Below are 12,280 nucleotides of genomic sequence, written 5' to 3'. Positions count from 1 at the left end.
CATCGTGTACAAGCCGTTCAAAGCTTCCTTGAATGGAGGCTTCTGCAGCGATTCATGCAGCTCACTTTAACCTGCATCTTTGTCTCCACTGATAAACCTTAATTTAATTTCAGGTTTATCAGTCATATTAGTGAAAAATAGTAGACGGCCATTGAAGGGAAACATTTGAGTGCTACCCTAAGAAGCCACCGCTGGGCCGACAAAAATAGCAACCATAATGTGTTGGCTAGCGCATGACGACTGCGTTGACATAATGACGAAGGCTATGGCATCACAAAAACAATGGCGTGATAGTTGTGATACGACGATAATTGAACAACGACGGAGCGAAGGCTGGCATGTCCTAGACCGGGAGTCGTACTCGCGGAAAACACGTTGTGCGCTATATTTTTCTCGGCTTCCTGCCGCAGTTAGCACTGTGTTGTACGACGACATGCGCATGCGCATTGTGGTGGTCAGCTCCCCGTGCGAAGTGGTTGCTGCTTTGAAAGGTTTGTGGTACACTTCATAGCGCATTCGGTGATGTACATGCTGTCACAGTCGTTTTACTCTAGTGATCGTAGTAGGAAGTATTTACTGCGAAGGCATTATGTGTCCCATGAGACAGAAAATCCGGCGTGATCAAGCGATGATACCAGAAATGGCCGACAGAGCGAAGAGTAAGGAGACGTCAGAAATGCTCCAATTGACGTCAAATTTCTCAGGGAGGTTTCTGTAAATGAAGCAAATTAATGACTTAGAAAATACAATTTGGTACATTTGGGTCTGTTCGGCTACCGAACCCGGGCATCCGGCTTGCGAGACCCGCCCGCTTCCCCGACGCAACGGCTCACTTCCCCGGCTCACTAAGGGTGTGACTTCTGCGTGCGTCATGGCGCATGTCACGTGGCATCCATCTGGCTACGGCGCTAGAGTGTATTGAGCTGAATTAAGGTTGGTACAAATTAGAGAAAGGGGGGTTAAAAATACCGTTCGAACTTCGAGGAACAAGATGAGACCTATGGATGTGAAAAAAAGATAACTGAAGTTTGCTTACATCAGTCGCGTGTGCATCATATAGTGATACGATGAAGCAAACACAATATGAACTCGTAACTACTTGACGACGAGTTCTCTATGATTGCAGTCTGGTGACTAATGAACGCTAAGAAAGGAAAGCGAACAGCGGGACGTAAGCCTGTTGCCTGTTTGTAACACTTTAGAAGTATTTAATGGTGATGACTTAGATAAGTCATAATGCTTTCGCCTTTAAATCTCGTAAGGATACTTAAGTTACCGTCTATTGTTTTTATTAGTGTCCGCTTATCAATGCCGCATGCATGCTCACTGTGATATTTGCCGACCGATCTTCAACTCGTGAGCTAGCGTCATGGATGATGTGAACATCCAGATAAAGTGATGGGAGCACTGTGGGCAAGTGTGATTGTGTCTGTATTCGCGCGTTATGCGCCGTTTATGCGTGTTCTTCATCGTGGGGCGCAATTCAGCTCCACGTGAGCCACTCGATGATTTCTCTATTTGTGTCCGAGTGGCTGCCTTCATAAAGTAGACAGAAAGAGTAAACACTGTGGGAAGCACTGATTTAATTAAGATTCCCCTATTTATGAGTGGGCGCTTCACGCCGTAGTTTGGTAGGTCCCAGACACTGAACTGTATTCCATGTAGAAAGCACTGGCTATGAGATTGGGCTGCTAGCGGCGATATCCTGGGTTCGACTTCTTGCCGCAGTGGCTGCTTTCTACTGGAGCCGGAATTAATGCTCGGGTACCTAAATCAAAGAATTCGACATCGTATAAAGTATTTCGGAGCCCCCATTTACAATGTATCCTGTACCCCATTTGTTGCTGTGAGGCTCTAAAGCCCGCGATTCCATTAGATTCTCCTGGCAGGCGTCATTCAGGATTAGCTAGTTTTCTTGACCTAGTGTAGAGACCTCGCGTTATCCAGGAAGATATTACACATATCGTTACCGATGAAATTTATCAGTCAGGGAATGGTGTTTCGTCATGTTAACTGCGGGCCATCGCGCATTTCCAGATCATTTGTCCGAAGCCAGGTCACATAAGCGTCTAAAGTGCATGCGTCTGAAATACAGGTCAGAGCAAGTTAGAGCTCGGGCCGACCTCTCTGCCTTTCTTAAATAAATGACTCTGTCAGTTAGTCGGCTTGAATATTGTGGATGCTTGAATAGCGAACTATGTCGGAGGTGCTCCTCGTGCCACGACAATGAGCGTCCGCTGATTAGCAACGTGTGGTGCAACGTAAATAATCAAATGGGTTAATAAGAAAAAAAAATGAATGCAGAATCTAAGAATGCAGTCTAAGTACATACGCCCAAATGTAAGCTGGCCAATCCACAAATTTCAAGTTGGCCCACTCCAATATTCCAGTTGGCTTACCTCCAAATTTCATGTTGACATAACCCAAAATTTCAAATTCACCCAACCCGAAGTTTCAGTTAGCCCACCCCTGCTATGAGCTTCTCCGTGCATTTTATAAGGAGCCCTTTGTATCACTATGGGTATTCTGTGTTTATGCTTATTCATTTTTGGTTTAAATTGTTCCTTAACGCTTATAAAGATATCAATCAACTGCATATACATTATTATAACGAATAAATCTGTTAAATTTGCAAGTTCCAGCTCCTTGTGCAGATACAAGACATGACACTTTTCGCGTGACAGGGCTGGGCTACTCGCTAAAGAATGCTTACGCATTAGAACCTGCGAGACGCTTAAGGGGACAGGGTAGGTCCTATTCTTGCCATGCATTTTAGGCTATGTTCGTGACCCGTTTTCTCATGATCTGCTAGGGTTAGAACATTAACCTTAGTGGCATTGTAATCAGCAATGTTAGGTAGTGTTACTGAACCAGAATAATTTTTTTTTAAAGATTAGTTTTTTGTTTTCTTTTTTTTACTGCACCCACCAAATTTTAGAGCCAAGATCTGCAGTAAATAGCCTGTAAACAAAAATCCCCTGCAATAATATTTATAATCCTGGTTCAGTAGACTGTCTGTAATGTTTGCTCAATATCTGGAAAATATTATCTCTCTAGCGCTTGTAGTTTCTGAAAAAAAGGGTTAAATGAAGCAAAATTTGGTGTTTTGAGATAATTGGCTTTGAAGTGGGAGAAAGAGCTTTATTGCAATATAGGACTATAGAAACAAATTCTGGCGCATTTTTTCAATAGCCACCAGCCTGGTAGTCCCCTCCATCGTCAACACTTCTTTTCTGTGCTAGCTGCCTAGTTTTCCGGGCCTCCTTAGTGACCAGTCGTGTAGCCCTCTCTGCAAAGTACAGTCGCCGCCAGTCAGCTTCGCGCAACCACTGGACTGTGAACCGTCCTGAAGAAACTCCGAATGACCTCAAAATGTCGGCTCGAGCAATGCTGCAGTCATTAAAAGTTAGCACAGCATCCATTGTCGCTATTTTCCGCGTCTTGAGGCCAAGAATGAATGAATGAAAAACTTTAATTTCACAAAGAAGGTATACCGGCGAAGGTGGAGCCCTCAGTCCAGGGCCCCAGTGGCCTTTGCCATCTTGCTAGCTCTGTCGATCAGCTTGAGCTGTTCTTCAGGCTTCGAGCAGGATAGCGCAGCCTCCCACTGCTCCGGTGTTGGTGTTTTGTGTACTGGCGCTACCTTTGGCTTTTGGCAGGCCCATGTAACGTGGTAAAGCGTTGCGTGTTCACCGCATAGCGGGCATTTATTGTCGTATGTTGACGGATAGATTTTGCTGAGCAGACTCAGATTGGGGTATGTATTAGTCTGCAGTTGTCTCCAGGCAACCGACTGCTCTCTACTAAGGTCTTTGTGGGGAGGGGGGTAGATCCTCCTTAGGGCTCTTTGGTTTTCTAAAATTGCTCCATAGCGTCTGGTGACTGTGTCCGGTTCCCCGTCGTGGTGCGCCCCCCGGTTGGCGTATGCTCGGGCGTTGGCGTCGGCACGCTGGTTCCCTGTCACAGTCTCATGACCTGGTGTCCACGTAATGAAGCATCTCGAAAAGGTTATTTTTCTCGTCTTGAGTATGCGGATGGCCGCAGTGGATATGCGTCCACTGCTGTACCTTCTGCACGCTTCTTGCGAGTCCGTAAGTATTGTTGTAGTGGCCTCTTCGCCCTTGTGGGTGATGGCGAGTGCGATTGCCGCTTCCTCAGCCTCCAGGATGTTGTTGCCTTTGATCGAAGCGCAATTGATTTCTCTAAGCTGGTGATCAACAACGCTGACTACCGCCCCGGAGTGCTCTTTGTATGTGGTCGCGTCGACGTATAACACGTCTTTTCTCGCCGAGAAATATCTGTTGTGTGCTTCTGATCTTGCCTTTCTTCTGGCCTTGTGTAATTTAGGGTGCATGTTTCTCGGTATCGGGCTAACCTCAATGATCTCTCGAATCTCTTTAGGTATGCTTTCCGTGCTGTTAATTTCTCTGCAAGCATCTCTCATACCCAGTATCTTCAGCGTGTTCCTGCCCGTTGGAGTCAGCATGAGTCTCATTTTCTGCGCGAGAAGGTGAGCTTCGATGTGTTCTTGCACTGTGTTGTTTATGCCCAATTGAAGGAATTTCTCCGTCGAGGTGTTGACCGGTAGTCCGAGAGCGCATTTGTAAGCTTTCCTAAGGATTGCCTCTAATTGTTCTTTTTCCTGCTCGAGCGGTGTTTGGTAGGGGACACTGTATACAATCCTACTGATCACGAGGGCCTGTATTAGCCTACATAAGTCCTCTTCTTTCATACCTCGCCGTCTGTTTGAGATTCTTGCGATCATCCTCGTGATCTGAGCTGTAGTGTTTGCCAGCTGTCTGATTGTGTGGTCCACACGACAGTTGCTTTGTATCCACATGCCAAGGATCTTAACTTGGGATACCTCCGGAATCTTCTTCCCCCCTATGAAGATGTCTATGGAGTTTTGCAGATTGTATCCTCTTCTGTAGACTCTGAGCACCTCGGATTTCTCCGGGGAGCAGACAAGCCCGCAGTGTTCAGTGTATGCATGGACTGTATCTGCTGCGCTCTGCAGAAGGTCTTGTTTTTCTCCTAAGGATCCCTTGGTCACCCAGATTGTGACGTCGTCGGCGTATATGGCATGCCTGAGCCCTTCAATTTTTTCGAGCTTCCGTGCTAACCCGATCATAACAATGTTAAAAAGCGTAGGGGATATCACAGAGCCTTGCGGTGTTCCCTTTTTGGGCATGTTGAAGGTGTCAGTCCTGATGCCTCCTATACCAATGGTGGCGGTTCTGTCACTGAGGAAAGCTCTGACGTAGTTGTGTATTCTCTGCCCGCAACCAATGTTGCTGAGACCCTCCAGCACAGCCCTATGACTTACATTGTCGAAGGCCGCCTTAAGATCGAGTGCAAGCAAGATATTTTCTCCATATTTCGGGATGGTAGTAAGTACCTCCTCCTTAATCTGCAGGAGGATGTCTTGCGTTGAGAGGCATTTTCTGAATCCAAACATAGTGTGTGGCATGAGCTCGTTATCCTCCAGGTGGGTCTCTAACCTCTGAAGCACAATTCTCTCGTATACTTTTCCCAAGCAGGACGTTAGCGAAATGGGTCGCAGGTTTTCCAGGCAGGGAGTCTTTCCGGACTTCGGAATCATAACTATTTCCGCATGTCTCCAGTCGTCCGGGATAGTCCCCTGTTCCCAGTGTTTATTTACGAATTCTGTAAATCGTTTGATGGAGTTTTCGTCCAGGTTCCTTATCATGGCGTTGGTGATGCCATCCTTGCCTGGCGTGGTGTTCTTTGTGGCAGACATCACAGCGTGTCTTACTTCTTCTATGGTAATGGGTTCATCTAGAGCGGGATTTGCTTCGCCCGTGTATGCCAAGCTGCAGTCGACGTCCGTTGTATCCCCAATGTAGCGCTGCTTGATGTTCTTTAGCATTTCCCGGTCTGTGCCTTGGAATCGGTGCGCGATCCGTTGGGTCGTTTTACGATTTTCGGACTTGGTCATGGTTGGGTCTATAAGACTCCTTAGCAAGGCCCATGTCTTTTTCCAGCCCAGGGTCCCCTGTAGCTCGTTGCATTTTTGGTCCCAGTTGCGCCCTGCGAGTTCTGTCGCATACTCTTCGGCTTGTCTGGTGACCTCAACGATTTTTAGTCTGAGTTTTCTGTTGTGCTTCTGCCGCCTCCATCTTCTTAGTAGCCCCCGTCGGGCGTCCCATAGGTGTAAAAGATGCTTATCCACGTCGGGTGTGTTGGTGGTGAGGGCGACCTCTCGGGTTAGCCTTTTGCAATCTGCCTTGATTCCTGCGACCCAGCTCGTAATGTCTGTGATCTCAGTGTCTTCGGACTCCGCCCTAGTTTTTCTATAGGCTACCCAGTCGGTGAGCCTAGCCCGGCCAAGTCTTTTCCTGATCGGGAGGGTTTCTATCTTGATGCGCAAAATGAAGTGGTCGCTGCCAAGCGTTTCCCCGTCGTTTTCCCATCGAGCGTCCCTTACCCCTCTGACAAATGCCAAGTCTGGGCACGAGTCTCGGTTGATACTGTTCCCCACTCGCGTGGGTTGGGTGTGGTCTGTGATGAGACTAAGCCTTCTGCGATCCGTTTCTCTGGCTAGGTCCCTGCCTTTTTGAGTTTCCTTAACGTAGCCCCAGCTTTTGTGCCAGGCATTAAAATCCCCCAGGATGACGAGACCCTTCTTGCCTGCTGCTTGTTCTGCCTTGCGTAACAGGTAGCCAAAATTGGCTTTCCTCTGGCTGGGCGGGCTGTAAATGTTGAGGAGAAAGATGCTTTCTTGGCTTCTCTTTTGGGTAATAATTTCAATAAAGACGTGGTCAATGTCCGTTGCGTCGATGTCGTGTTTGATTACGGTGACAGCTTTGGCAACCAGCGTCGCGACCTTACTCTGGCTGAGCCCTTCATAGACTGTGTACCCCGCAAGAGTGGGTGAGCAGCCGGTTTCCTGTAGGGCGATTATGTCTGGCGGAGCTGTGCAGTTAGTGATGTATTGTTTAAGGAGACCCTGCTTTCTGCGGATCCCACGGCAGTTCCACTGCCATATATCGAGGGTTTCCAACTTGACCGGGCGTTTAGGGTTGCTCGCCATACTCAGCCGATGGCCTAGTATAGGGTTTAGTTCTGGATTTCATGCCTGTAAATTGTACTAGGCGTTCTCTGTCCTTGCGCGCCTCCTCTTGGATGTTAGAAACGAGGTTGCTAAGATTCGCTAGTGCATCATTCATGGCCACCATGGCAGTTGTGAATTCCTGCCGCCCTATGGTGGCCGACTGGGTTTCGGCTGTTTGCGGCTTTGAGTTTGTCTGCCCTGTTCTCAGTGCCTTAAGTTCATCTATGAGCTCGTTGAGCTTCTGTCTGAGCTCAGCATTTTCTGCCCTGAGAGTCTGAATAGTTTGCCTTAGCTCATTTACTTCGTCATTCTGCGTGTTCGTGTTCTTTGGAGCAGTGGGAGAGGCTGAGAAAAGATGCGCTTTCCAGCTCACCTTACTGTCTTCTTCCTTCTTGTGTATGGTCTTCTTCTGCTGCTTCTTTTTCGTTTCTGGAGCCTGCCTGGTCTTGGACGCGGATCTCGACCTTGATCTAGACTTGGATGTCGAGCTGGAGTCCCTACTGAACCAGCGTTTCCTGGGCCGGCCACGTCCGCCGGCGTCCTTGGCTTCGGCGTCCGGTTCCTCTTTTTTTCTCCCCCGTGGGCTTCTCGGTTTCCAGAGGCGTTCTTTGCACTCCTTTGCCCGTGTCGGGTGCGCTTCCTTGCACAGCGCACACCTGGGCTCGCAGGTGTGTCCGTCTTCGATTACTGGCTCGGCGCAGTTCGAGCAGACAACGGCGTCAGGTGTCGGGCATACATCCGCCCTATGCCCAGGCTTGAAGCATATATAGCAAACTTGCCGCGATGACCGATAGAGGTAGCAACGCGTCTCGCCGCCGTAGTAGTAAACGTAGCGGGGGACGATCTTGCCCTCGAAGGTAATTACCGCGGTTTGGGAGTTTCCAAGCATTCTTGCGTAAAGTATTTTGACTCCATGGGTACGTACCCGAAGGTGGGCCAGTAATTCGGTCGGCGTTGTACCGGCGTCCAGTCCGTGAATCACTCCTTTACACGAATTGTCCGGCGCTGCCACGTACGCCGTCACTGCATAGTCTTTCGCACCAAAACGTAGACTTGGAATGCTCTGCACTACATTGGCAGTCTCCATGCTTGGCGTGCTGATTATGGCGATGTTCGATCCGTTGCGCAACCGTATAAGCAAGTTGCCTTCGTTGCACATGTCTGGGTTTCCACATGCTTTGGTTATAGCCCGGGCCATCTGATGCGTGCTCAGTTGACTGATGTTGAGCCCATTCTTCGGTCTAATGATGACTTTGAAATCGGTCTTCGGCAGTGGAGGTAGCTTCTCTTGGCGAATGGGATTCTTTTTTAGTTTGGGCTGGCTCGGTGCTGATTTGTCGACCGCTTCGGTCCCGGTTTCCGGAACGGCGATGAGCCTTGAGTTGTGGTATCTTGCAGTAAACCATCCCCCGTTGTCGAGGGTTTTCTTTTGCGATAGGTCGGTAGCGTTGTCGTCGCGTTGGGGGTTCTTTTCGATCGGCGTCGTGGCTCCGATCGTAGCAGACGCGTCGTCGTCAGCCATCCTGGCGCGTCCCGCACGAGCTGCAGGAGCAGCGTTCCGTCGGGCCGTCGGCCCGACGCCCCTTAGGCTTAGAGCAGCGTTCTTCTCCGCGGATCTTCGAGCAGGCAGAGAACGGGAAATATGGACTTACGGTTGAAAACCAGTTATCCACGGGTTTCGATTGATTAGTAGAGGACGATAGAGCACTGCATTTTCGGCGGCGTCGAGGTCTTCCGGGTGAAATGAGGCGTCGAGGCAGGAGCTCATGCGAAGCGTGACCGCTCCGTTTGGCCCCCTAGCGTCGTCCCCCTTGAGGCCAAGAAAAACATTCTTCGGAGCGCGCTTCCATACAACGTTGTTGAACGCCTCATTCGCGTTCCGAGTTTTTCCATGGAGACATTTCTGGAGAAGCTCAGGCTTTGAGAGCTGCTGAAACACCGGCATTCCGCTTCAAGCGTTCCGCCGAGCGCGAACGCTTCGATGCAGACGCGCACGTGGTGGCTGCGGCGCCCACTCCTGGATTGTGTTGCGGAGAATTGGCGTCATTGGAGATCGACTTATGCCGGTTTCCGTGGAAGAGACGTTCTTTAAAGCACTTCTTTGGCTTCGTCATTGCATTACCGCTAAATAACCAGCACCAAAGTATAAACAAATTTGATTGTCCGCGAAAACACGCCGAAGCACGAGCAAAACGCCGCGCGTTGCGAGTAATCCAGCTGCGTCTTAGGATTCGTTTGGCTAAGTGAAATATGCTAGCTAGGTTTTCGCTGTTGCCAGATGAGTGACAGCCATTCCACTAAACATGACAAAAATAGGCGGTGAAAAAAAAGCTTCTTTTTTTCAGTTTAGGAGAGGCACAGATTCCGAGCATTTGTCAAAGGGGGCGTGGCTGGATGCTGCCTAGGTTTCGAAAAATGTTGATTTTGAGGTAAATATTTCGCGTGCGCGCCAATGAAAATCTGGGCCATCTTAAGGAAAGAATAGAGATTTTAAATTACAAAAACAAAAAATCGATTTTTTTCGGAAACATTGCCTACCCTGTTCCCTTAAGAGGAAGCTTTAGCTCGAGTGCTCCTATCTAAATACATGTAAAAGGAGAATTCGTTTTTCTCGGCAACCACTGCACCAAAGTTGACGAAGTTTGTTGTATATAAAAGCAAAACTTAATATCTAGTGACTGTTGGCTACGAAATTTTGAGTTAGGTTGTCAATTTTGTATTAAAAATTGGCAAAAATCCAAAATTTTCAAAAAACGAAACGATCACGTTTACAACTCTGCAACTCAACAACTAAAAACGATAACACAATTCTGTGAATTGCGTCTAATAGTACATCTAAAGCGGACAAAATTGATATGTTACACATGAATATAAAAAAAATTAATAATAGGGAAATAGAACTTTTGCAAAGCCCAGGTAAACAATGTAACAAGTTCACGTAAGATGTAAAATGACATATCGAATTTGTCCGCTTTGAATGGTCTAATGAATGCCGTTTACAGAACCGCGATATCAGTTCTTGATGCAGAGTTATAAAATTGTAAACTTCGTGCTTCTATTTTTTTCAAACGGTCAAATATTTGAAAATCGTTTTACGAAAATCCAAGCCCTAAATCGAAATTCCGCTTCCAACAGTCACTAGAATTTAGCTTTCTTTCTCAAATGCAATTAATTTCGTTAAAATTGCCCAGTGCTTATCTCAGAAAAACGTTTGTGCGTTTTACATGTATTTGAATAGGCCGCGTCGGAGTTGGGCCCGAGCTAAAGCTTCCTCTTAAGCTTCGCCTTTAAGAGTGGAACGCGATACAATTAGCGATCCCTGACAGCTTCTCACGCTTCCCATAAACTGCAGATTAGGCAACCGTAATCTCTACCGAGAAACGATGGCGGCGAACGCTATGCACGAAAGCGAGCTTTCTGGTGATGTTTTTTTTTTTTACAGCGCAGCAGTTTTTGCACTCTCCGTCATCGGCATTTTTCGTGCCCGCGTCAGTTAGAAAAAACGTGCGCCGATCTCGGCGGCAGTGCAGGCCAGGAGTACCCCTGCGGTAAGGTAGTGGCTTGAAGCACTCAGCAAAGTGAAGCGAACAGTGCACACATTCTTCGGAATCACCCATCCAATATACAGTACAGCATACGCTTGAATAAAGTACAAGCACAAAAAAACACATGTGAACCACGTCATTGATGATAAGGCGCCCCTGATAGCAAATGGGAAGCACCCCGCATACGTTTGCCGGTAAAGTTGACTGTTGCGCAGAACGGTACCTTGCGGCTTGGGGAGTGACGTCCGTGACCGTCCGCAGTGTTTCATACATAAAAAAAAAGCAGCCTAGCAACTGATTTCAATATTGATGCAGCACTCTTCTGGGATTGCTGCAACAAATTAGTACTGCATATTGCCATTACTCCCATTACTACCGTAAATCTAAATTACCATTACTAGCAGTACCCTATTACCCATAAAGCATTGTATTTAACAGTTTAGTGGCGCTTTGCAACAGCTTCGCTGGACATCCGCCCTCGCAGGGCCGGAACGGCCATTCCGAAAAAATTTTCTTTCATTCCCCCGCCTGGCCGGCGCAGCCGCTGCCAGGTATGGAAGAAACGCGCCGCCCCGCGCTATGATTGGTGGAAAGCACTCGACGCGTGCTTCCACCAATCATAGTCAGCGTGAGCGGTAGGAACGCGGTGGGCGCCGCTCTGCGATTGGCAGGCACGTTTCGCTCACGATCAACGCAGCATACTCCGTGCAGATTGCGCAACGGGGCCCTTAAATTTATCACTTTAAAAGCGGCCAATAAACCAAAGCCTTGGCGAACATTTCGGCTCCGAGCGTGTTAGGATTGTCTCAGCGTGCTCGTTCTGATTCTCGCAGGTGCATTCCGTGACGTGAGGGGCTCGTACGACAATCTCTACCGAATGTGCGGTGCCATTGACCTGTTCGCTGCGCTCATGGTGTGTGCGCAGGCCTTCACTGACGCCAGGAAGAGAAGCAATGTACAAACGCACTCCTCGAACTAAGTTCACGAGAAGCTTTTTCTGTAAGCGCCTCAACCAGATGGAGACTGCGGAGTCATAGCAACATTTCCCATTATCGTCAGTCAAGAAACAGTGCCAGAACAGCTGGAATGTGGACGCCAAAAATGATATGTAAGCGGCTGTGAAGCCTGATATGAACAGGACACTGGAAAGAAAAATAAATTGACGCTTTTTACTAAGTTGCCCTATATATATATATATATATATATATATATATATATATATATATATATATATATATATATATATATATATATATATATATATATATATGTTGTTTATTCTGACGAAGGCCGTGCCGCGGCCGAAACGTTAAACCATTAAAGATGCAATTTTCGTAAGTGTGCTCCGTTTCTTCAACTACCTATGCACCGGACCTACGGAACTTTTCCTTGTATTATATATATATATATATATATATATATATAACGACAGAACAGATGCCAAAGCAAAACTGGTGCTGACGCTGCCACTTTGATGTTCGCCACAAGCGCGCCATGACGTCACGAGATCCTCATGACGTGTGGTTAGTGCGACGTAAGCTTCACTGACTTAAAATCTATGATAGCCTATTCTAAACGAAGGAAAGATCGAACTTAGCAATTGGAGGTAACGTTTACATGGCCACAATTTCGAAAGTACGAGACGAGAAGTAAGAATAAA

General features: G+C 47.6%; 1 protein-coding gene across 3 annotated transcripts in view; it reads left to right on the top strand.

Moving 5' to 3' along the window:
- Positions 1-12,280, top strand: part of LOC126524642 (monocarboxylate transporter 14-like) — a 344,518-nt gene that overhangs the window by 73,401 nt on the left and 258,837 nt on the right. The window contains exon 6 of one of the 3 annotated variants that reach the window (XM_050172941.2): positions 11,454-11,796. The exons of the other annotated variants lie outside the window; for them this stretch is intronic. Within the exon in view, the coding sequence (XP_050028898.1) occupies positions 11,454-11,599 (146 nt within the window). The 3' untranslated portion in view covers positions 11,600-11,796. Of the gene's footprint in view, positions 1-11,453; positions 11,797-12,280 lie in introns of those variants that run through there. 3 annotated transcript variants of the gene reach the window in all.

This window comes from Dermacentor andersoni, chromosome 3 (assembly GCF_023375885.2).
Source record: "Dermacentor andersoni chromosome 3, qqDerAnde1_hic_scaffold, whole genome shotgun sequence".
NCBI classification, from domain to species: Eukaryota; Metazoa; Arthropoda; class Arachnida; order Ixodida; family Ixodidae; genus Dermacentor; species Dermacentor andersoni.
This window is presented reverse-complemented; position numbering and strand designations above follow the sequence as displayed.